The sequence below is a fragment of the Oncorhynchus tshawytscha genome, linkage group LG02 (genome assembly GCF_018296145.1).
Source record: "Oncorhynchus tshawytscha isolate Ot180627B linkage group LG02, Otsh_v2.0, whole genome shotgun sequence".
NCBI lineage: Eukaryota > Metazoa > Chordata > Actinopteri > Salmoniformes > Salmonidae > Oncorhynchus > Oncorhynchus tshawytscha.
In genome coordinates this window covers 38,835,641-38,859,953 of record NC_056430.1, presented here as the reverse complement: position 1 = coordinate 38,859,953, position 24,313 = coordinate 38,835,641, and the positions used below count along the sequence as shown (strand labels likewise).

Sequence of the window (24,313 nt, the reverse complement as noted above, 5' to 3'; positions counted from 1 at the left end):
ACCTTCCCTATATATATCACTCCCTTTTGGTTCCTTCCCCAGGTGTTATTGTTTCTGTTCCAGTGTTTACGTTGTTCCACGTTGTTCGTGTTTCTTGTTTTGTTTTATGTTGCATTTATTTATTAAAACACTCACTCCCTGAACTTGCTTCCTGACTCTCAGCGCACATCGTTACAGGCAGAGATAAGAAATTGTTGTCTTTTTTAAAGATCTCTTACCATGGTAGATACATGAATACACATACTGTAGGCTATACATTTATTTATTTAAAGAGAAAAGCTTTTTTTCTTTTTTCTTGAGGACAGCATCTCAGTAGTTGTGGTTTGGAAGCAGTCTCACTAAGCAAAGAGATTAGGTTAGTGATAATGAGGAAGTGCTGTTTGTGACAAAGTGTTAAAGGCCCAATGCAGCTGTTTTTATCTCAATATCAAATCATTTCTGGGTAACAATAAGTACCTAACTGTGAATTTTTTCAATCAAAATGCTCAAAAAGAAACAAAAATAGCTTCTTAGGTAGAGCATTTTCTCAAGCAAGAATTTTGCTAAGACTTAGGGAGTGAAAACAGAAAACTAGCTGTTATTGGCAGAGGTTTGGAACTCTTTCTTATTGGTCTTTTAATGAATTTACCTGATGTCACCAGGCAGGCCAACACTGCATCCCATCAAAACCACCTGAAATTTCAGTCTGTCTTTTCGAACAACTTTTACATGAAAAGAGCATTATCATAATTTTCACAATTTCGCAGTATTATTCCAACCTCATAGTGTGGAAATATATGTAAAACACAGAAAAATCCTAATTTGACTGCACTGGGCCTTTAAGTGAGGTCGGGCAACGCGAACGATACCCTCAGCTGTCTGAGCTGTATCCTCTACAAGAAACTTGCTGAGTAGGCAAAACATACTTAGATTTGACAGTGAACGGCATTATATAGCGACACAGACTGTTGGCCTATCACGTTAATCAATATGGATACAAAAACATTTGTGTGAAAATGCTATAGAAAGCAGATAAACAAACAGGAGATCTATTACTGTGCTGAGACATAACAATAAGGCATAAAAGTAATAAAACTCATGGAGTACTATGGAATTACACATAACTAATACAAACAGATACAAAATGTAATATCAATGTAATATAAAGCTTAACATGAGGGGACTTACTCAAATCAACACAAGCCTGGGATAATTTTTTGTTATGGAAATGAGTAGAGTATCAATGTTAATCAATGGCTACTAGTGTTTCAGGAAGAAATTCAGACATGAAGAATGTTTTTACGCAAATGTTGGTTCCTTTATGGCAGTGGTTCTTCAGCAGTCAGTGGACCTTTGCTCCTGGGTGAAGTTTCCCCGAGGTACAGATCTAGGATAAGCATCCACTCACCCAATCTAAACCTTAACCATTAGTGGGGAAAATGAAAAACTGATCCAAGATCAGTGTCAAAGGGCAACTTCACCCTACACCCGGACCTCTTCAGTCTCAGTGCTGCAGTCCACCTTTCCTCTACTTGAGGTGGAAGAAGCCTGATGATTTGGCAGGAGCAGCCATCAGCATGTTGGCTTGGTTCTTGTGTGTGATGTGGATCTGAACACAGGGTGGAAAATTCAGGAGGTTTTACAGTCATCACAGTCTACAACAGTGTTTCCCTTATCCCCATACCCTCTTGTGGTAGGCAAACATTTTTGTCCTATCCCTGCACGGACACACCTGATTGAAGTAATTCAACTATTATTGAAAGTCGGGACAATCCTTATCCGGCAGGGAAACTTTTTATTTTTATGGCAATATTTGAGATTAATTTTAATTTAAGGGAATTTTATAAGGGAAATACTTGTTTTTGGAATTGTTTAAATATTTGCAATATTATTAATTTCCATGTCCTCTCTACGACCGGAAATGCTCTTGTCCGGAGCAAAGGATCCCAATTTCAAACTCTCAAAAAATGTGTTTAAAATTTTATAAACTGGCAATAATTAATATTAACTGAAAAAGGATCTTATGTCGTTTCTTGCAATAGCCCTCTGAAACTTTAAATAATACTGATCACAAAACTGTGACTCCTAAAAATATTTGGTCCCCCCAAAAAATGGTAAACTCTGTCAGATTTGTCTAAAACCCTAAATGATTCAGGAATGAGTACGGTCAGCTCCACAATAAGGACCATTTCTTCATGTCCTCATGACATGTAGTGCAACAAGACCGCACATGGTCTGTAAAGTTCTCTACTTTTAATACATTTAAAACAAGCAATATTGAAATCACCATGGTCACAATGATAAACTGTCAACTCCATCTCCTTGATAGGATATACATTTTGGTTCAGATGTGTTTATTTATTTTAGGGTTTATAGTCATAAAGCAATGGAGGAAAAATAAAGGGATGATGTTAGCTTTATAAAATATTGTTTTATGTTCTTTCTCTAGAAAACCATGCCAAAATGCTAACGAAATTAGCCCTGGAGCATTATATAGTGGTATAAAATGGAGAAAAAAAACTACGTTTGGAGAGTTGTACTACACATTTGAATAATCTGTTAGAATGAATCAAAACAAGGTCTTCAAACACTTGTTGAACTATGTAAAAATTAAAAGCCTTTTATAGCGTCAGACGGAGTTGACATAAATATGTTTTGAAGAATTAGGAGTTGTTCCTTTACATGGTGTAATAGGTGATACTTTGGTCTATCAAAAAAATATACAGTTGAAGTGGGAAGTTTACATACACCTTGGGCAAAAACATTTAAACTCAGTTTTTCACAATTCCAGACATTTAATCCCAGTAAAAATTCCCTGTTTTAGGTCAGTTAGGATCACCACTTGTTTTAAGAATGTGAAATGTCAGAATAATAGTAGAGAGAATGATTTATTTCAGCTTTTATTTCTTTCATCACATTCCCAGTGGATCAGAAGTTTACATACACTCAATTAGTATTTGGTAGCATTGCCTTTAAATTGTTTAACTTGGGTCAAACACTTTGGGTAGCCTTCCACAAGCTTCCCTCAATAAGTTGGGTGAATTTTGGCCCATTCCTCCTGACAGAGCTGGTGTAACTGAGTCAGGTTTGTAGGCCTCCTTGCTCGCACAAGCTTTTTCAGTCCTGCCCACACATGTTCTATTGGATTGAGGTCAGGGCTTTGTGATGGCCACTCCAATACCTTGACTTTGTTGTCCTTAAGCCATTTTGCCACAACTTTGGTATGCTTGGGGTCAACGTCCATTTGGAAGACCCATTTGCGACCAAGCTTTAACTTTCTGATTGATGTCTGGAGATGTTGCTTCAATATATCCACATCATTTCCCTGCCTCATGATGCCATCTATTTTGTGAAGTGCACCAGTCCTTCCTGCAGCAAAGCACCCCCACAACATGATGCTGCCACCCCCATGCTTCACGGTTGGGATGGTGTTCTTCGGCTTGCAAGCTTCCCCCTTTTTCCTCCAAACATAACGAATGGTCATTATGGCCAAACAGTTCTATTTTTGTTTTATCAGACCAGAGGACATTTCTACAATTAGTACGATCTTTGTCCCCATGTGTAGTTGCAAACCGTAATCTGGCTTTTTTATGGCGGTTTTGGAGCAGTGGCTTCTTCCTTGCTGAGCGGCCTTTGATATAGGACTTAGTTTACTGTGGAAATAGATACTTTTGTACCTGTTTCCTCCAGCATCTTCACAAGGTCGTTTGCTCTTGTTCTAGGATTGATTTGCACTTTTCGCACCAAATATGTTAATCTCTAGGAGACAGAACGCATCTCCTTCCTGAGTGGTATGACGGCTGCGTGGTCCCATGGTGTTTATACTTGCGTACTATTGTTTGTACAGATGAAAGTGGTACCTTCAGGCGTTTGGAAATTGCTCCCAAGGATGAACCAGATGTGTGGAGGTCTACAATTTTTTTTCTGAGGTCTTGGCTGATTTCTTTTGATTTTCCCATGATGCCCTGAGGCACTGAGTTTGAAGGTAGGCCTTGAAATACATCCACAGGTACACCACCAATTGACTCAAATTATGTCAATTAGCCTTTCAGAAGCTTCTAAAGCCATGATATCATTTTCTGGAATTTTCCAAGCTGTTTAAAGGCACAGTCAACTTAGTGTATGTAAACTTCTGACCCACTGGAATTGTGATACAGTGAATTATAAGTGAAATAATCTTCCTGTAAACAAATGTTGGAAAAATGACTTGTGTCATAAAGTAGATTTCCTTATCGACTAGCCAAAACTATAGTTTGTTAACAAGAAATGTGTGGAGTGGTTGAAAAACGAGTTAATGACTCCAACCTAAGTGTATGTAAACTTCAGACTTCAACTGTATATATTTCACATTTGTGTTAAAATTAAGACAAATATTTGTGAATATTTGAGATTGGTCCGTCTTTCAAGAATCGCTGAATTAATGAATCACCAAGACCTTGATTAGTTGTCTGGTGCGTCAGTGTAGGGCTAGGAAAAAAATGTGTCTGGTCTGGTAAGGGTTGGGAAATACTGATCTCCAGTACATCACATTGTATTTCTGAAACAAAATTGAGTCAAGAGACTTGGCCCACTGCTAAAACTAACAAGCCAACATAAGGACATCAACAACGTTTATTTTAGAATAAATGTTCCTCCAGTTGTCACACTTTCTAATTCAATTGGTCATAGGAATTCCACGGCCAAACTCACTTAAGGGGTATATTAACAACACTTACAGTGCAGGGAGGCTGCATCCAGGGCTCACCATCAATCTGCATAGGCAAGGCTTTATGTGTCCTGAGAAAGGCAATGAGAGAGAGACACGCTTTAATACCCAAAGTTAAAAAGGCATAACACCCGAAGAATTGTGTATAGAGCCTGTATTAAGTCTACCTGATAGTGATCTGTGATGTTTGAGCCAGTCTGTGTCCAGCCCTCTTCAGCCCAGAATAGATCTGACCCATCTCAATCGCCCCCTCCAATCCCACCACCTCAATCCGCTTGTCACTTAGGTCTGTGGGGGGAAAAGGAAACATTAAAATATGTTGTCAATAGCTCATTAAGCAGACATTAATTCTCATACATACAGTGACTTAGCTACTGTAATACAAATGATATCATAATAATTTGGTGGGTGCTTATATAGGTCCTATGTCTTGCATGTACAAGTGTGTATTAATATGTATGTGGAGAGTGGGGTCATGGCCAGAGTCTGCCATTATCAACAGCGACCCAGGAGCAAATATGGTTAAGTGCCTTGTTCAAGGGCAGATCAACAGATTTTTCACCTTGTCAAGTATTCGAACTTGCAACCTTTTTGTTAGTGGCCCAACGCTCTAACCACTAGGCTACATGCCGCCCTCCAAAAAAAGACCATATGGTCTGTGTAAGGGCAAAAGTGACAATATTACATACAATGCTACAGTAAACATTCATATCACTAGGCAACTAAATAAACCTCCAACAATGTATGAGATAAGCATGCCCTAAAGTACCTTGTGAGCTCATTTTCAGAACGTCGTGGTCAGTGACGACATCAGGCGGTTCCTCTTCTGACACATTGTCTCTGTCTGCCTTCTTAGCCTCACCCCACAGGTTGGAGCCGCCGTGCATGCTGGGTATGTTGATGACTGCCAGGCCCTCCAGAGAGTGACCGCTCAGGTCCAGGGGTGTCCCACAGCACTGAGAGATAGACGGACGGACAGACACGGTCACAAACGGGTAAAGAGACTAAATTAAGTATTGCTAAGACTATCTACAGTGCCGGGAAAAAGCATTTGCCCCCTTTCTGATTTTCTCTATTTTTGCATATCTTGATACAGAATGTTATCAGATATTCAACTAAAACCTAATATTAAAAGGCACCTAAGTTCACCTATAACTACAAAAATGGATACTTATTTTATTTAACTAAGAAAGTTATGCAACACCCAATTTCCATGTGAAAAAGTAATTGCCCGCTTACACTCATGGCTGCATTCCATACACTTAAAAGACACACCCTATCCCCTCAGCCCTCAAATGAAGTGGACACTTCTGATGACGTATCATGATGTCTGACGAGTATACACTTGCAGGGCAAGGGGCAAGGGAAGAAGGAATGATTTTTAAATGGACCGTGTTTGCTTGGATATTCTTCACTTGTTCATCCCGCGATGATTGTGTTTTCAGCCACCGGTAGCTTATGATTGTGTTTTCAGCCACCGGTAGCTTGTGGGTGATTTATATGCGCTACAGTCAACTATGATTGCATGTCTACTTATATTAACTATATAATTATTAATATATGCCTACTGTATGATAGATAGCAAATTAATTAGCTAACTAACGTTAGCCTGCCTAGCTACTTCTGAAGAAAGAAAAACATTTATTTCTATAATTTCCAAAAGCTAACTAAACATTTATTAGACATATTTGTGCATTAGTAGCACAATTTCTAATTTATTTACAAATATGGCCGCGGGGATTACCCCAAGAGCATAGGGCTCAGGGTTTAGGGCCAAGGGCTGTCTACTTTGAGTTTGAAACGCATCCATTAACTGGCTGTGCAACCTTTAGCTGTAATGACAGCAACCAAATGCTTCCTGTAGTTGTTGATCAGTCTCTCACGCCACTGTGGATGTATTTTGGCCAACTCTTGCATGCAGAACTGGTTTAACTCAGCGACATTTGTGGGTTTTCAAGCATGAACTGCTCGTTTCAAGTCCTGCCACAAAATCTCAATTGTGATTAGGTCTGGACTTTGACCAGACCATTCCAAAACTTAAAATTAGTTGCTTTTTAGCCATTTTCATGTAGACTTGATTGTGTGTTTTGGATCATTGTTTTGCTAAATAACTCAGCTGCGCTTCAGCTTCAGCTCACAGATGGATGGCCTGACATTCTCCTGTAGAATTCTCTGATACAGAGCAGAATGAATGGTTCTGTCTATTAAGGCAAGTCTTCCAAGTTCCCAAACCATCACACTACCACCACCATGCTTGACTGATGGTATGAGGCTCTTAATCGTGGAATGCAGTGTTTGGTAGGTGAGGTAAATAAATGATCTCTGCATGTGTGGTTCCTCCGAAGCATGGAGGAGGAGATGTGGGGGTGCTTTGCTGGTGCAACTGTCAGTGATTTATTTTTAATTCAAGGCAGATATGACCAGCATGCCTACCACAGAATTCTGCAGCAATACGCCATCCCATCTAGTTTGCGCTTCGTGGGACTAGCATTTGTTTTTTTCAACAGGACAATGACCCAAAACACACCTCCAGGCTGTGTAAGGGCTATTTCCCCAAGGAGAGTGATGGAGTGCTGCATCAGATGACTTGGCCTCCAAAATCACCCGACCTCAACCCAATTGAGATGGTTTGGGATGAGTTGGACCGAAGAGTGAAGGAAAAGCAGCCAACAAGTGTTTAAACTGTTGGAAAAGCATTCCTCATGAAGCTGGTTGAGGTCCAAAAGACTACTTAACAGCTTCTACCCCCAAGCCATAAGACTCCTAAACAGCTAATCAAATGGCTACCCAGACTATTTGCATTGCCCTCCCTCTTTTATGCTGCTGCTACTCTGTTTATTATCTATGCATAGTCACTTTAACTCTACCTACATGTACATATTACCTCAATTACTTCGACTAACCAGTGCCCCCCGCACATCGACTCTACCGCTACCCCCTGTATACAGGGCGGCAGGGTAGCCTAGTGGTTAGAGCGTTGGACTACTAACCAGAAGGTTGCAAGTTCAAACCCCCAAGCTGACAATGTACAAATCTGTCGTTCTGCCCCTGAACAGGCAGTTAACCCACTGTTCCTAGGCCGTCATTGAAATTAAGAATTTTTTATCTTAACTGACTTGCCTAGTTAAATAAAGGTGAAATTGTTATTTTACTGCTGCTCTTTAATTATTTGTTACTTTTATTTATCTATTTTTTCCTCAACACTTATTTTTCTTAAAATTGCATTGTTGGTGAAGGGCTTGTAAGTAAGCATTTCACTGTATTCGGCGCATGTTACAAATACAATTGATTTGAGATAATGCAAGATTGTGCAAAGCTGTCATCAAGGCAAAAGGTGGTTACTTTGAAGAATCTTGTTTAATACTTTTTTGGTTAATACATGATTCAAATGACGGGACAAGCAAGTATCTTCTTCTTATTGGTGTCCTTTAGTAGTGATTTCTTTGCAGCAATTCTCCTCTGAAAAGTTGATGTTGAGATGTGTCTGTTACTTGAACTCTGAAGCATTTATTTGGGCTGCAATTTCTGAGGTGCAGTTAACTCTAATGAACTTATCCTCTGCAGCAGAGGTAACCCTGGGTCTTCCTTTCCTGTGGCGGTTCGCATGAGAGCCAGTTTCATCATAGTGCTTGATGGTTTTTGCGACTGCACTTGAAGAAACTTTCAAAGTTCTTAAAATGTTCCGGATTAACTGAACTTCATGTCTTAAAGTAATGATGGACTGTCATTTCTCTTTGCTTATCTTCTGTATACCACTCCTACTTTCTCACAACACAACTGATTGGCTCAAACACATTAAGAAGGAAAGAAATTCCACAAATTAACTTTTAACTTCTTATGGCTGGGGGCAGTATTGAGTAGCTTGGATGAATAAGGTGCCCAGAGGTGCCCAGAGTAAACTGCCTGCTACTCAGTCCCAGTTGCTAATATATGCATATTATTAGTATATTTGAATAGAAAACACTCTGAAGTTTCTAAAACTGTTTGAATCATGTCTGTGAGTATAACAGAACTCATATGGCAGGCAAAAACCTGAGAAAAAATCCAACCAGGAAGTGGGAAATCTGAGGTTGGTCATTTTTCAACTCATTCCCTATTGAAGATTCTCTGGGATATTGGTCATGTTACACTTCCTAATGCTTCCACTGGATCTCAACAGTCCTTAGAACCTTTTTTGATGCTTCTACTGTGAAGTGGGGGCGAATGAGAGGGGAATGAGTCAGAGGTCTGCCAGAGAGCCACGAGCTGGCCACGCTCGTTCACGTGAGAGCGAGCTCCGTTCCATTGCATTTCTACAGACAACGGAACATTATTGAAGATTTATGTTAATAACATCCTAAAAATTGATTCAGTACTTCGTTTGACATGTTTCTACGGACTGTAATGGAACTTTTTGACTTTTCGTCTGCTCCTAGTGAACGAGCTTCGTGAGTTTGGATTTGTTTACCAAACGCGCTAACAAAAGGAGCGTTACCTTACAAAACAAAACAATTTATTGTGGAACTGGGATTCCTGGGAGTGCATTCTGATGAAGACCATCAAAGGTAAGTGAATATTTATAATGTTATTTCTGACTTCTGTTGACTGCACAATATGGTGGATATCTTTTTGGCTTGTTTGGGCTCTGAGCGCCGTACTCAGATTATTGCATGGTTTGCTTTTTCTGTAAAGCTTTTTTGAAATCTGACACAGCGGTTGCATTAAGGAGAAGTGTATCTAAAGTTCCATGTATAACACTTGTATTTTCATCAACATTTATGATGAGTATTTCTGTAAATTGATGTGGCTCTCTGCAAAATCACCGGATGTTTTTGGAACTAACGCGCCAATGTATACTGAGATACTGAGATTTTTTTATATAAATATGAAGGTTATCGAACAAAATATACATGTATTGTGTAACATGAAGTCCTATGAGTGTCATCTGATGAAGATCATCAAAGGTTAGTGATTAATTCTATCTCTATTTCTGATTTTTGTGACTCCTCTCTTTGGCTGGAAAAATGGCTGTGTTTTTCTGTGACTTGGCTCTGACCTAACATAATCGTTTGTGGTGCTTTCGCCGTAAAGCCTATGAAATCGGACACTGTGGTGGGATTAACAAGAAGTGTATCTTTAAAATGGTGTGAAATACTTGTATGTTTGAGGAATTTTAATTATGGGATTTCTGTTGTTTTGAATTTGCCGACCTGCACTTTCACTGGCTGTTGTCATATCGATCCCGTTAGCGGGATCTCAGCCATAAGAAGTTTTAACAAGGCACAACTGTAAAATTTAAATGCATTCCAGATGACTACCTCATGAAGCTGGTTGAGAGAATGCCAAGAGTGTGCAAAACTGTCATCATGGCTAAAGGTGGCTACTTGGAAGAATCTCAAATCTAAAATATATTTTGATTTGTTTAACACTTTTTTGGTTACTACATGATTCCATATGTGTTATTTCATAGTTCTGATGTCTTCACTATTATTCTAGAATGTAGAAAATAGTAAAAATAAAGAAAAACCCTGGAATGAGTCCGTGTGTCCAAACCTTTGCCTGGTATTGTATATATTTGTTTTAGCTATTTATTTTGCCCTTATCTAGCTCAGTGCTTTCTATGGTGGTGGGACAGCCAGCGGGAAATACAGAGTGTAGGGGTTAGTAATGTTCTCTAGTTGCGCCGTGATTGGCTCAGTGTTCTGTCACTCATGGGGACACGATGTCACCGCAAAATCTACAGGGAGAGCTCGAAAATTAAAGTCCCTTGGGGGCTGCCATAGATTTACATTAGATGTACCCATCCAAGAAGGCTCAAGGTCATTGGCCACAGATAAAATGACGTGAAATAACGTTATATCTACTGTAGCTTTGATTGGACTGATCATGTCAACATCATACTTTCAAAATCTTAGCTAGACAAGCAGTCATCATCATTAATCAAGTCTACAGTCAACTGTCAAATCCTTTTCAATACTTGTCATATGAAGATAAATTATAGATAAAACACATCTGTGCTCATCAGCCATAAACATTACACAACAGGTTGGAAATCACAAATTTAGGAATCAGTGTCTAACTGCAAGCATTGCAAAGCAATCAATAGCCTGCTATTCAGTGGAGAGGGTGTGTGGTCCAAGTCTGGGTTTAAGGGTCTCTTTTCCAAGCTTAAAAAGTATAAATATTCACAATCAACACCATGGGCCAGAAAAGGTTGAATACATTGGCCATGTTGTCAATCCAGCATGACTTCTGACACGTTCAAAACAACTGGAAACTCGGAAATCTCATACTTCAGTGAGTTCAAGACAACTGGAACCCAGGCCTTTTTCTAGAGCTCCGACCTGAAGATCAGTGACGTCATGATTCAACCTCCCAGTTGTCTTCAAATCACCATAAATCCAGAGAATGCCAGACATTGATGACAAAATTTACCCACAAGAAGGACTGCCACTCCACCTTCCTTTTCAAGTGAGCACAGCACAACAAGATGAGTCCAATAATGTCTTGTATGCTGCTGCATATATGATGAAATATGCCAGGGAGATATGTATACTGTAGCTAAGAAAGTAATACTAAGTGTATGTTGTGTAGTAAGATGTTAGTAGCTTATGTGCATCACCCTAATAAGATGGTCTATCTACCCCTCTTAATTTCGCCTGCTGTTCTAACTTGGTGGTCCACATGTAGCCTATAACCTGTTTTAGAGAAATGTAATCATTGAATATTGTAAGAGCTTTCATTGTCTGTTTATATTCCCCCTTTATTTATCCTTCGATTCGGACTTGGTGTACAGAGACAATACTGTAAGAATGGCCCATGTGCTGAATTCTGTCGCTGTACAATTTCAAAAGTGCTGAACAAATAGTTATATTGACTACGTCCGTTCTAGCTCGCTCATTAATGTCTTAATCGAAATGACGGATTGCCTCTTATGCACTCATTGTTCCCTTTTGCCATAGTTTATACATCTCAATTGTCAGTAGAAACCACATTTGTTTAAGCAAGTCAGCCATTTCAGCTATGTTTTTTTAAAAAGGCAGTAAATGAGGCTGAATGAACTGTTTCGCTGCCAGACAAGGCTCCGCTGATAGTCAGGTGTAGCGGTGGTAAGGATTCACTCCGTGGTGCTGAAAAGAAAGCTCTGCTGTTGGGGTGGCTTTATGTAGGGCCTAACAGTTTGTGGGTAAACTTTGTCGCCATTATAGTGGAATTAATGTATTGTTTAGTTTTGAACCGTGGCTTTGCTGGCATGCATCATAAAAAAAATGTTGAATTTGCCCCACCAAGATTTACATGATAAAGTCGCAAGTGGACATGGGTCCCATTATGCCTGGTGAAAACCAAACACTGCATTCCATAGTAAGAACCTTATACCAACAGTCAAGCATGGTGGTGGTAGTGTGATGGTTTGGGGATGCTTTGCTGCCTCAAGACTGGGAAGACTTGCATTAATGGAAGGAACCATGAATTCTCCTCTGTATCAGATAATTCTACAGGAGAATGTCAGGCCATCTGTTTGTGAGCTAAAGTGCAGTTGGGTCATGCAACAAGACAATGAACCAAAACACACAATCAAGTCTACATGAAAATGGCTAAAAAGAAACACATTTAAAATTAAAGGTGGCACAACCAGTTATTGAGTGTAAGGGGACACTTACTTTTTCACACAAAAGCATTGGGTTTTACATAACTTTGTTTATGAAATATGAACGGTGTTATTTGTTCACTCAGGTTAGGTTTTGGTTGAAGATCTGATAACATTCAGTACAATAAATATGCAAAAGTAGAGAAAATTAGAAAGGGGACAAATACTTTTTCACAACACTGTTATGGTATGGTATTATGGTAAGATTCATTTAACCACAAACTAAAATAACTAGGATTCAAGACTCTTCAGTGTTCACCTCAATGCTGAGACACTCCTTTAGCTTCTTGCAGGAGGCAGAGATGGTCTCAGAGGTGGCAAACTCAAAATACCACAGTTTGTTCTTCATCCTTGCAGAGAAAACAAAAATAACATTGTTTTTGGTCAGTGCTCAGAGATAAACAAAATCCCACCCAGCCATAACATATTTTTCACTCTTCGCACTCAACACTCTTTGTTTGATCCTTGACCTTTCAGTTATTCTCACCTGCTGTTGAACTTCTGAGGGTGCTTCTCCCTCATGGAGTGAAAGCGGTGAGCAATGGAGGCATCCTGTCAATTAACACATGGTAGCATTTACATGTGTTCAATAAATCTTTATCACCACAAAAGGGCAATTTGTAACAATAAGAAAACAAGAGCACAATGACAAGAAAAATCACAGTCATAACAGTGCCTTCGGAAAGTATTCAGACAGACCCTTTGACAATTTACACATTTTGTTATGTTACAGCTTTATTCTAAAATGGATTCAATTAAAAAAATCTCAGCAATCTACACAAAATAACCCATAATGACAAAGCGAAAACATTTGTTTTATATATATATTTTTTTTACAAATTTCTAAAAAAATTCAAAACAGATACCTTATTTACATATGTACGGTTGAAGTCGGAAGTTTACATACTGACATTCAATCCGAGGAAAATTTCCATTTAAGGTCAGCTAGGATCACTACTTTATTTTAAGAAAGTGAAACGTCAGAATAATAGAAGAGAGCATGATTTATTTCAGCTTTTAATTATTTAATCACATTCCCAGTGGGTCAGATGTTTACATACACTCAATTAGTATTTGGTAGCATTGCTTTTAAAATGGTTTAACTTGGGTCAAATGTTGCAGGTAGCCTTCCACGAGCTTCCCACAATAAGTTGGGTGAATTTTGACCCATTCCTCCTGACAGAGCTGGTGTAAGCCATTTTGCCACAACTTTGGAAGTCTGCTTGGGGTCATTGTCCATTTGGAAGACCCATTTGCGACCAAGCTTTAACTTCCTGACTGATGTCTTGAGATGTTGCTTCAATATATCAACATACTTTTCCTCACTCATGATGCCAACTATTTTGTGAAATGCACCAGTCCCTCTTGCAGCAAAGCACCCCCACAACATGATGCTGCCACGCCCCATGCTTCTTCGGCTTGGAAGCCTCCCCCTTTTTCCTCCAAACATAATGGTCATTATGGCCAAACAGTTCTATTTTTGTTTCATCAGACCAGAGGACCTTTCTCCAAAAAGTACGATCTTTGTCCCCATGTGCAGTTGCAAACCGTAGTCTGGCTTTTTTATGGCGGATTTGGAGCAGTGGCTTCTTCCTTGCTGAGCGGCCTTTCAGGTTATGTCGATATAGGACTTGTTTTACTGTAGATATAGATACTTTTGTACCTGTTTCCTCCAGCATCTTCACAAGGTCCTTTGCTGTTGTTCTGGGATTGATTTGCACTTTTGCACCAAAGTACGTTCATCTCTAGGAGATAGAACGCATCTCCTTCCTGAGTGGTATGACGGCTGCGTGGTCCCATGATGTTTGTACTTACGTACTATTGTTTGTACAGATGAACGTGGTACCTTCAGGCGTCTGGAAATTGCTTCCAAGGATGAACTAGACTTGTGGAGGTCTACAATTGTTTTTCTGAGGTCTTGGCTGATTTCTTTTGATTTTCCCATGATGCCAAGAAAAGAGGCACAGAGTTTGAAGGTAGGCCTTGAAATACATCCACAGGTACACCTCCAATTGACTCAAATTATGTCAATTAGCCTATCAGATACTTCTAAAGCCATGACATCATTTTCTGGAATCTGTAAACAATTGTTGGAAAAATGACTTGTGTCATGCACAAAGTAGATGTCCCAACCGACTTGCCAAAACTATAGTTTGTTAACAAGAAATTTGTGGAGTGGTTGAAAAACACATTTTAATGAGTCCAACTTAAGTGTATGTAAACTGCAGACTTTAAACTTCAACTACTACTGTATTCAGACCCTTTGCTATGAGACTTGAAATTGAGCTCTGGTGCATCCTGTTTCCATTCATCATCCTTGAGATGTTTCTACAACTTGATTGGAGTCCACCTGTCCAAATTCAATGGATTGGACATGATTTGGAAAGGCACACACCTGTCTATATAAGGTCCCACAGTTGACAGTATATGTCAGAGCAAAAAACAAGCAATGAGGTCGAAGTAATTTTCCGTAGAGCTCCGAGACAGAATTGTGTCGAGGCACAGATCTGGGGAAGGATACCAAAAAGTGTCTGCAGAATTGAAGGTCCCCAAGAACGAAGTGGCCTCCATCATTCTTAAATTGAATAAGTTTGGAACCACCAACACTCTTCCTAGAGCAGGCCCCCCGGGCCAAACTGAGCAATCAGGGGAGAAGGGCCTTGGTCAGGGAGGTGACCAAGAACCCGATGGTCACTCTGACAAGAGCTCTAGAGTTCCTCTGTGGAGATGGGAGAACCTTCCAGAAGGACAACCATCTCTGCAGTACTCCATCAATCAGGCCTTTATGGTAGAGTGGACAGATGGAAGCCACTCCTCAGTAAAAGGCACATGACAGCCTGCCTAAAGGACTGCCTAAAGGACCTAAAGGACTCTGACAATGAGAAACATGATTCTCTGATCTGATGAAACCAAGATTCAACTCTTTGGCCTGAATGCCAAGTGTCTCGTCTGGAGGAAACCTGGCATCATCCCTACGGTGAAGCATGGTGGTGGCAGCATCATGCTGTGGGGATGTTTTTCAGCGGCAGGTGCTAGGAGACTAGTCAGGATCGAGGCAAAGATGAACAGAACAAAGTACAGAGAGATCCTTGATGAAAACCTGTTCCAGAGCACTCGGGACCTCAGACTGGGGAAAAGGTTCACCTTCCAACAGGACAACGACCATAAGCACACAGCTAAGACAACACAGGAGTGGCTTCGGGACAAGTGTCTGAATGTCCTTGTGTGGCCCAGCCAGAGCCCGGACTTGAACCCGTTGGAACATCTCTGGAGAGACCTGAAAATAGCTGTGCAGCGACGCTCCCCATCTAACCTGACAGAGCTTGAGAGGGTCTGCAGAGAAGAATGGGAGAAACTCCCCAAATACAGGTGTGCTAAGCTTGTAGCATCATACTCAAGAAGAATCGAGGGTGTAATCGCTGCCAAAGTTGCTTCAACAAAGTACTGAGTAAAGGGTCTGAATACTTATGTAATTAATGTGATATTTCAGTTCATTTTTAATAAATCAGCAAAAAGATCTAAAAAACTGTTTTTGCTTTGTCATTATGGGGTATTGTGTGTAGATTGAGGGGGGGAAAACAATTGAATCAATTTTAGAATAAGCCTATAACCTAACAAAATGTGGAAAAAGTCAAGGGGTCTGAATACTTACGAAGGCACTGAAGCTACATCACTCACAGATGTCACTGTGATTGTGATTTGTCTTACCAGTGTGCTCATGTCTTCTTATTGCTGCAAACAAACTACCAAAACTGACAGGCAGGATAAGGCAGTTAAGAGAGACATACAGGTGATTGACTGTTGGAGTCTGTACATTATCCAATCAGCAGGCTCTATGACCCCAAGGTCGTCACTCACCACGCCAATAGAGAAATAGTTATTGATGATCTCGTTGGGCACAGGGTCTCCTATCTCCTGGGGGTCCTCTGAAATCACCTGCACACTCCAGCGGTCCATAGGAACCAACGAGCTCTCCTCGACCTCCTTCAGAATCTCCCTGAGATCTGTGCCCTCGTAACCTGCAGAGTTTTCCATGAACACAGAGGGTTTACACAAGAGAAACACATGACTAGCGTTTATTTTGGGGTACTTTCCTTTTAACCAAAGCCATGGGATGCATTCTAAATAGCAAAGTATTCCCTATGGGTCCTGGTCAAAAGTAGTGCACTACATAGAGAATAGGGTGCAATTTAGGACACACACCATTATGTTAAACACGGCCCTTACCTCCTCCCCAGTGGAGGCAGCGAGCAAGGTCGTTCCCTGTGCCAAGCGGCAGGACCGCCACTGGGGGACGCACCGGCAGGTCAGCTTTGTCTGAGAACACACAGAGGCAGCCATTGTTCAGCTTTAGAGAACCCCAGAGACCTTGACTACTGTTCATGAACCTCTGAGGGGACAGAAAGCAACCCACACCTATAGCATCTAGTATCCAGCCGACTGTGCCGTCTCCACCACACACCAGGATCCTGTAGTCATGAAGGTTCCGAAAGAAGTGCAGTCTGATATGGATACACATACACATGAAATAAATCCAAAGTATTTATAAAGCCCCTTTTTTACATCAGCAGTTGTCACAAAGTACTTTTAGTGACCTTTCCCAAACCACATAGAGAAAAAGCATACTATAATTAAGCAATAAGGCCCGGGGGGGTGTGGTATATAGCCAATATACCACGGCTCAGGGCTGTTCTTCAGCACGACCCAACGTGGAGTGCCTGGATACAGCCCTTAGCCATGCTATATTGGCCATATACCACAAAACCCGAGGTGCCTTATTGCTATTATAAACTGGTTACCAAAGTAATTAGAGCAGTAAAAATACATGTTGTCATACATGTGGTATACGGTCTGATATACCATGGCTGTCAGCCAATCAGCATTCAGGGCTCGACCCACCAAGTTTATAATACCAATGAATATAATATCTCATAAAAATATTAAGAATATTAAGAAACCATATACCCACTGTCATAAGGGAAACCTAATGTTGTCATAACAATAACATAACAGTCCACTTTCCCACCTCCCACCCCTGATCAACCTGCACGTGTAGTTACCCTGGTCCAGGGCCTCCATTGGAGAGGTTGTAGACCTGCCGTGGGTTCAGAAGATACTGAAACTTCCTCAGCACTCTGAAAAATACATGACATTCACTCACAGGAGTACATTAGTGCAGGCTAGGAATTTTTTTATGATGTCTGTCCTGATCTGCCCTTACCTCTCCCCCTGCTTTCCTCCACTCTTTGGGTTCACAAACACCAGGAGAGGGTGGGTGTCTGGAATAGGAGCAATCTGCAGAGAAAGATGGGGAGGAGATAAGATGAACGTGTGCATGCACTAGTGTGCATGCCATGCAGAAGCCAGCACAATACAATTGCAGTCAATAAGAGTGACAGAAGCAGATCCATAGCAAATAAAAATGCATTACTGGCTTTCACACATTTGTGTTAAAGCACATGCTAATGGATAGGGCAGGGCTGCCAGACCTCTTCCTGGAGATCTACTGTCCGGAAGGTTTTCAATCCAACCCTAATTTAGCGTATCTGATTCAGCTAGTTAAGGTCTTGTTAAGCAGCTAATAAGTAGAATCAGGTGTGTTAAATTAGGGTTGGACTGAAAACCCACAGGGCGGTAGATCTCCGGGAAGAGGGTTGGGCAGCCCTGGGATAGGGCCAGTAGTGTGTGTGAAGTAGATGGCACGGTGTCCCTGTCAGTGGAACTAAGAGGACCCTACCTGCAGAATGTGCCCGTCTGGGGTGATGTCCTCCAGGTTAGTGTCCTCCATGGAACTACTCCTTCCTTCTTCATCCTTCTTCAGAAACAGAGATCGTTAGGAGCATAGCAAGGGATATACACATTTGACACATACTGTAGTATTATTGGGTGACAAAAAAATCTGCCAACATTTTTTGCTTTTAGCTGAAGCATAGCCTGAATGGCTATAAACAGTGTGACTTCATTTGCAACTCTTATGGAATGGAGTCATGGGATTGTCGTGTGTTCAATGGCTGACCTTGGAGGATGAGTATATGGCCCACGGTGGAAGAATATGGTCTCTTAGCGACCCGCAGTCGCACGATGATGACCCGAAGTTGACACAGTCGTCATGGCGCTAAAACGAGACATTCATTGTAAAGACTAGTGGCAGTATATGTGTACACATACAGCCAAGAATGTAAACGCACACACACTTACCATCTGTTGGCACCACACGCAATGCTTCCCTGCCAGGGTCTTGATCTTCTTGTTGCAGAAGTGACACTTACTGGAGTCACAGTCAGCACTGACCCAGCCGTGAGCTGGAATCTGGAGCAGACAGACAGAGGGACAACATCCACAAACACATATGAACACTATAGCCACCAGGGAAAGATGTGAAGGCTTTTATGTTTTCCATTATGCTGACTGCATACACACTCTTGAAAAGGACATGACTATGATCAGGTGTGCAGATTAATCAAAATTATATGAAACATACTGTTATTCAGGTTTAAAATCATGATTCTGGAATGAAATGTGATACAGAACTCTATTAAGGCTCACCCCAATCTGTTTCTTGGATTTAACAAAGGTGCAGGCACATGGACCTGGGTTCTTGTTGGCACAGTGACCATGGACAGTGTACTTGCACACTGAGGGGGAGAGAAGAACAAGGCCACTGTTAAGCATTTCTCTTTGAAAATGTTATTGTGTTGTTGCATGTTGTTCGCATTAGGCAAGATAATGGATTAACTACTAAATGATCTGCACTAAACCCTTTTATTCTAACCCAGCACTAACACACCAGAATCAACTACTCATATAGAACTTGATTAGTTGAAGCAAGTGTGTCAGTTGTTGGAATGGGACAAAAGCATGTATGCCCTAAGGCCTGTACACTGTAGCTCTCAAGGACCACACTTCAGTCAGTGACAACAGAACTACAGTCTCTACTCAGAACTTCTGTCTAAGTATATCTATGAATATGAGACAGAGGGGGCCCCCTTGTGACGCTATAGAGCTATTACAGGTGCAGCAGAGGCCCTGTTTCCTGAGGCCCAGCAGCATGCTCTGACACACGTTGCAGTACACAGGCTTGTTGAAGTGCTTCATCCTCCAGATGTGCTGCCCATCCCTCTCTGCCATCTGAGAGATGAGAGAGAGAGCGAGAGAGAGAGAGAGAGAGAGAGAGAGAGAGAGGGAGAGAGAGAGGGAGAGAGGGAGAGAGAGAGAGAGAGAGAGAGGGCAGAGTCTTTGTTAAGAACTAATGTAAACAGCAGGGTAGACTCATGGCTCATGGTAAGGGAGACACCGTGGCTGTGCCTCTGAAGTGACTAACAGCATGGTAAAGTAAACAGCACATCAATCCAAACAAGTACCATTTGTATGTGTGCAGACTTATTTCTGATACAGTATTGCCAACAAAGTCTGAGGGCAGTAAACATATCGATTTTTGGATAAGACAGGGACAAGATAAGACATAACTTTGGAGTGACATTTACAAGTATAATCAAAACGGAATTGAATAAAGCTTTATTGAGATGTACAGTAGTTGAACCATACAGCTCATAGCAAATGTTCTAGACATAAGGAGTCTATTGTCATGTGCTGAATCATGTATACTGATTGAGTTAACCAGATGAGTGGGAGTCTGGCTGTTAGTGCTTCTTGCCTTGAGTCCCAGCAGCACCAACAGGGGCACGTTGTTCATCCCTCCCTGGATCCACTCCTGCAGGGTCACCGCTCCACTGCTGTCAGCATCCATCGCCGTCATCATGTCCTTCAGCACCTTAGGGACCAATTGGAGTAGTTAGACTCCCACTGATCCTGGTTCCTGACCAATCACAAGTCTCTCTGCGCTGCTGCCACGGGGTTAGCCCTATAGAACCAAAGTCTATAACCAGAACATCAACCCTCAAACCAAATTACAGTTTATCTAATTTTGGACTCACTTATCTTAATTCATTGGAAGCTTAATTTCCATGTATGGACATCACTTCAGGTTCATTTGGTAGATTAAATAGAATTTCACTTCCAGAACAAACTCTAACCTGACAAATATTAAGTATGCAATCTCTTATCTGATAATCTCTGTAATCTCTTTTTTGATAATTAGAATTGATGGAATGTCAAGTGTAAGCAACATGCAATGTTGTACCTAAATACTGTTAACATTAGTCTCTCATCGCTATTCACTACAACTCTCCAACCAGAAACTTGCACAAGGACTGAAACTGGGTTCTGGGTGGGGGCGTTGGGCCCAATTCAATCAAGACCACTAACTAGATTACTGGGGTGAGACAAAACAATTTGAGAGAGTGTGTATTCAGATTAATGTGGTCTAATTCTTTCCATGAAAATAATGTTTGCCTCGTCAATCAAAAAGAAAGGCATAATAATTCCAACATCAACACTGTTGTTTACCCTTCCCTGAACCCTGAGGGGTATACTACAAAGCAGGATCAATAAGCTATAGCCAGCCATCATTATAAAAAAACAGAATTAACTGTTGATTTTCTGATTCATTAAGAAAGCTAAACTAAGATATGCGTTTTTTTGGTTGTTGAGTCAATTAGACCATGCCCATTTCAAGATTATCTTTAAAAAAAATGATTTTGGAATATTTAGTCAAGTTAGCTAGCCAACTCCTTGATCCTGCTTTGTAGTATACCCCTCAGGTGAATGTTTTGCTTGAATATAAGACCCAGTGAATATTCCCATAGGGATAGCTGGCAGGCATTTAAGTGAATGTCTTACCGGTCTGAGTTCTGTCACGTCCCAACCCAAGTAATCTGCCGCACGCATCATCTGGGTGATGATCCGATCCACTTCCTTATTGAGAGTAAAACCACAGTTTGTTCTTTCACAACTCCTACTGTTCACTACATCATCTTGATTTAAAATGAGAGTAGAATGTATTCATAATACAGAAAGTACATTTCAGTCACTTACTGAGCTGTCCAGGAGACCGTTGCCATCTTTGTCATAAAGTTTGAAAGTAACTGAAAGCACAACAGGTGATGAAATGAGTAAATCAATAACAAATCCTTCTTGTGTTCACTCACTCCTTATCTCTCCTCTCTGGTCAATTGAAAACAGCTAAAAAATCAACCCATCATGGAATACAAACTATCACACAGAATTCCATTGATGAAAAGACAGTAGGCTACTCAGTACTCACATTCCAGTTTGTCTCGCGGCTGTCCCTCCTCCAACACAGAGAAGTAACAAGACACATCTTTGAGGTACACTCCACCTGAGAGACAAAACCAGGAGTTTATTCAGATGTTTAGCAATTGGAACTTATATAAAGTGCATTCAGAACCCTTGACTTTTTCCACATTTTGTTACGTTCAGACTTTTTCTAAAATAGATTACACATAATACCCCATAATGACAAAGCGAAAACAGGTTTAGATTTTTTGCAGATACCTTATTTACATAAGTATTCCGACCCTTTGCTATGAGCCTCGAAATTGAGCTCCGTTGCATCCTGTTTCCATTGAACATCCTTGAGATGTTTCTAAAACTTGATTGGAGTCCACCTGTGGTAAATTCAATTGATTGGACATGATTTGGAAAGGCACACAACTGTCTATATAAGGTCCCACAGGTGACAGTGCATGTCAGAGCAAAAATCAAGCCAAAAGATCGAAGGAATTGTCCATAGAGCTCCGAGACAGGATTGTTTCGAGGCACAGATCTGGGGAAGGGTACCAAAAATGTACCTAAGAACACAGTGGCCTCCATCATTCTTAAATGGAGGATGTTTGGAACACCAAGACTCTTCCTAGAGCAGGCTGCCCGGCCAAACTGAGCAATCAGGGGAGAAGGGCCTTGGTCAGGGAGGTGACCAATAACCTGATGGTCACTGACAGAACACCAGAGTTCCTCTGTGGAGATGGGAGGTCCTCCAGAAGGACAACCATCTCTGCAGCACTCCACCAATCAGGCATTCATGGTAGAGTGGCCAGAAAGAAGCCACTCGTCAGTAAAAGGCAAATGACAGCCTGCTTGGAGTTTGCCAAAAGGCACCTAAAGGACTCTCAGACGATGAGAAAAGAGATTCTCTGGTCTGATGAAACCAAGATAGAACTCTTTGGCCTGAATGCCAAGCGTCACGTCTGGAGGAAACCTGGCACCGACCCTACGGTGAAGCATGGTGGTGGCAGGATTATGCTATGGGGGTTTTCAGGTGCAGGGACTGGGAGACAGTCAGGACAGAGGGAATAATGAATTGAGCAAAGTACAGAGATATCCTTGATGAAAACCTGCTCCAGAGTGCTCAGGACCTCAGACTGGGGTTCACCTTCCAATAGGACAACAACCCTAATCACACAGCCAACCCTAATCACAAGCAGGAGTGGCTTCAGGACAAGTGTCTGAATGTCCATGAGTGGCCCAGCCAGAACTGGGACTTAAACCCGGTCAAACATCTCTGGAGAGACCTGAAAATAGCTGTGCAGCAACACTACCCATCCTGACAGAGCTTGAGAGGATCTGCAGAGAAGAATTGGAGAAACTCCCCAAATACAGGTGTGCCGAGCTTGTAGCGTCACCCCCAAGAATACTCAAGGCTGTAATCACTGTCAAATATGCTTCAAAAAAGTACTGAGTACGTATGTAAATGTAATACTGTATTTCCATTTTATTTTATTTTTTTACCTTCTAGAAACCTGTTTTTGTTTTGTCATTATGGGCTGTTGTGTGCAGATTGATGAGTAAAAAAACAATTCATAAATGTTTGAATAAGGCTCTAACATAACAAAATGTGGAAAAAGTCTGAATACTTTCTGAATGTACTGTATCATATCAACTTAGACCCATAATCAAGCAGAGAGCCAAATACAGTATGCATCAAAGTATAACATATCGTAAACTCATGAATGTTCACATCAATGCGATCACTTTTTAAGAGCAATTGATGGATATTGAAGGCATAAGCAAGACATATCATATACATTATATTATACTGCATGTCATACACAGTAATAATATATAAGAGTTTGGATGGTGGGGCTCACCCCCTTTGGGTGGAGGGCTCCTCATATAAACATCTCGCTCTGCATTCTGGAAGTAGTGGAAAAGGCGTTGGCAGAAATCAGCAGGGAAGTCATCCGCCTCCAGATAGGTCTTGAGGAACAAAGAGAAGCCAACTGCATCGATTCGCTGAGATTCCAAACAGAACAGTACATCAGAGACAACAAGGGTTGTGTTGTGTAATCTCAAGCCAACATAAGGTGCTGGCAGAAGGATGGGCCATGGTTGGAAAGGACCCTCTTGAAGCTCACCTCTCCAAATCTGTACTGGACCAACCGCCCGCCTGCATGGAACTCTTTCATCACATCTTTCACTCTCAGACTGCCATCTGCATAGAGGACAATACTGAAAGTCAACACGGGATACAAGCATATAAAGAGAAGCCAGATATGGGACAGGCAGAAAAGTCTAAAAGATAAAATACATGTACATTTTGGCAACAACACCTTTGAAAATCAATTTACAACAGGGCCAAAGATGCAGTACGTAAACCACCAGCAGAAGATGTAATATAAATCAAACAAATACAAGTCTGACAGGCAAAATACATGCCACTCAAAGATCTATAAACCTCTGCCTTTTGGGTTCCATTCTAGTGCGGCTCTTTGAGCTTTTAGGCTGGGTAACTCTAAAGCACTTTGTGACAACTACTGATGTAAAAAGGGCTTTATAAAATAAATTTGATTTAAATTTGATTGACTATATGAAACTCCAGTGAGGCAAGGGAGCAGTACCCTTTCATGCAGTCTCCCTGTTCACCCTATTGGAACATTACCCCTAGATTTAGTTGAGTAGTATGAGAACATCCATAAAAACACTGGTTCAAGGTGCATGCTGGATTAGAGAGGATAATTTAGGACAAAAAGTACATCCACACTGTCTGGTATAATGCTCCCCAAGTATTCATTTTTTTGTACAGTACCAGTGAAAAGTTTGGTCATCATGGCTATTTGAAGAATCTCAAATATAAAATATATCCA

General features: G+C 41.0%; 1 protein-coding gene across 8 annotated transcripts in view; it reads right to left on the bottom strand.

Moving 5' to 3' along the window:
• Positions 1-246: 246 nt before the first annotated feature.
• LOC112215931 (diacylglycerol kinase alpha) overlaps positions 247-24,313 on the bottom strand; it is a 36,976-nt gene continuing 12,909 nt past the window's right edge. For 5 of the 8 annotated variants that reach the window (XM_024375450.2, XM_024375442.2, XM_024375478.2 and 2 more), the window contains 22 exons: positions 23,585-23,661; positions 23,318-23,462; positions 21,475-21,549; positions 21,246-21,295; positions 21,051-21,125; positions 19,966-20,082; positions 19,322-19,439; positions 18,858-18,946; positions 18,510-18,620; positions 18,328-18,426; positions 18,049-18,126; positions 17,533-17,606; positions 17,372-17,446; positions 16,728-16,813; positions 16,539-16,628; positions 16,170-16,330; positions 12,799-12,863; positions 12,571-12,661; positions 5,454-5,640; positions 4,852-4,972; positions 4,695-4,755; positions 247-1,588 (listed from right to left, as the gene is read on the bottom strand). In XM_024375450.2, the coding sequence (XP_024231218.1) occupies positions 1,508-1,588; positions 4,695-4,755; positions 4,852-4,972; positions 5,454-5,640; positions 12,571-12,661; positions 12,799-12,863; positions 16,170-16,330; positions 16,539-16,628; positions 16,728-16,813; positions 17,372-17,446; positions 17,533-17,606; positions 18,049-18,126; positions 18,328-18,426; positions 18,510-18,620; positions 18,858-18,946; positions 19,322-19,439; positions 19,966-20,082; positions 21,051-21,125; positions 21,246-21,295; positions 21,475-21,549; positions 23,318-23,462; positions 23,585-23,661 (2,126 nt within the window). In that variant the 3' untranslated portion in view covers positions 247-1,507. The remainder of the gene's footprint in view (positions 1,589-4,694; positions 4,756-4,851; positions 4,973-5,453; positions 5,641-12,570; positions 12,662-12,798; positions 12,864-16,169; positions 16,331-16,538; positions 16,629-16,727; positions 16,814-17,371; positions 17,447-17,532; positions 17,607-18,048; positions 18,127-18,327; positions 18,427-18,509; positions 18,621-18,857; positions 18,947-19,321; positions 19,440-19,965; positions 20,083-21,050; positions 21,126-21,245; positions 21,296-21,474; positions 21,550-23,317; positions 23,463-23,584; positions 23,662-24,313) is intronic. The other 3 variants (XM_042298297.1, XM_042298310.1, XM_042298293.1) reach the window with 2 other exon arrangements.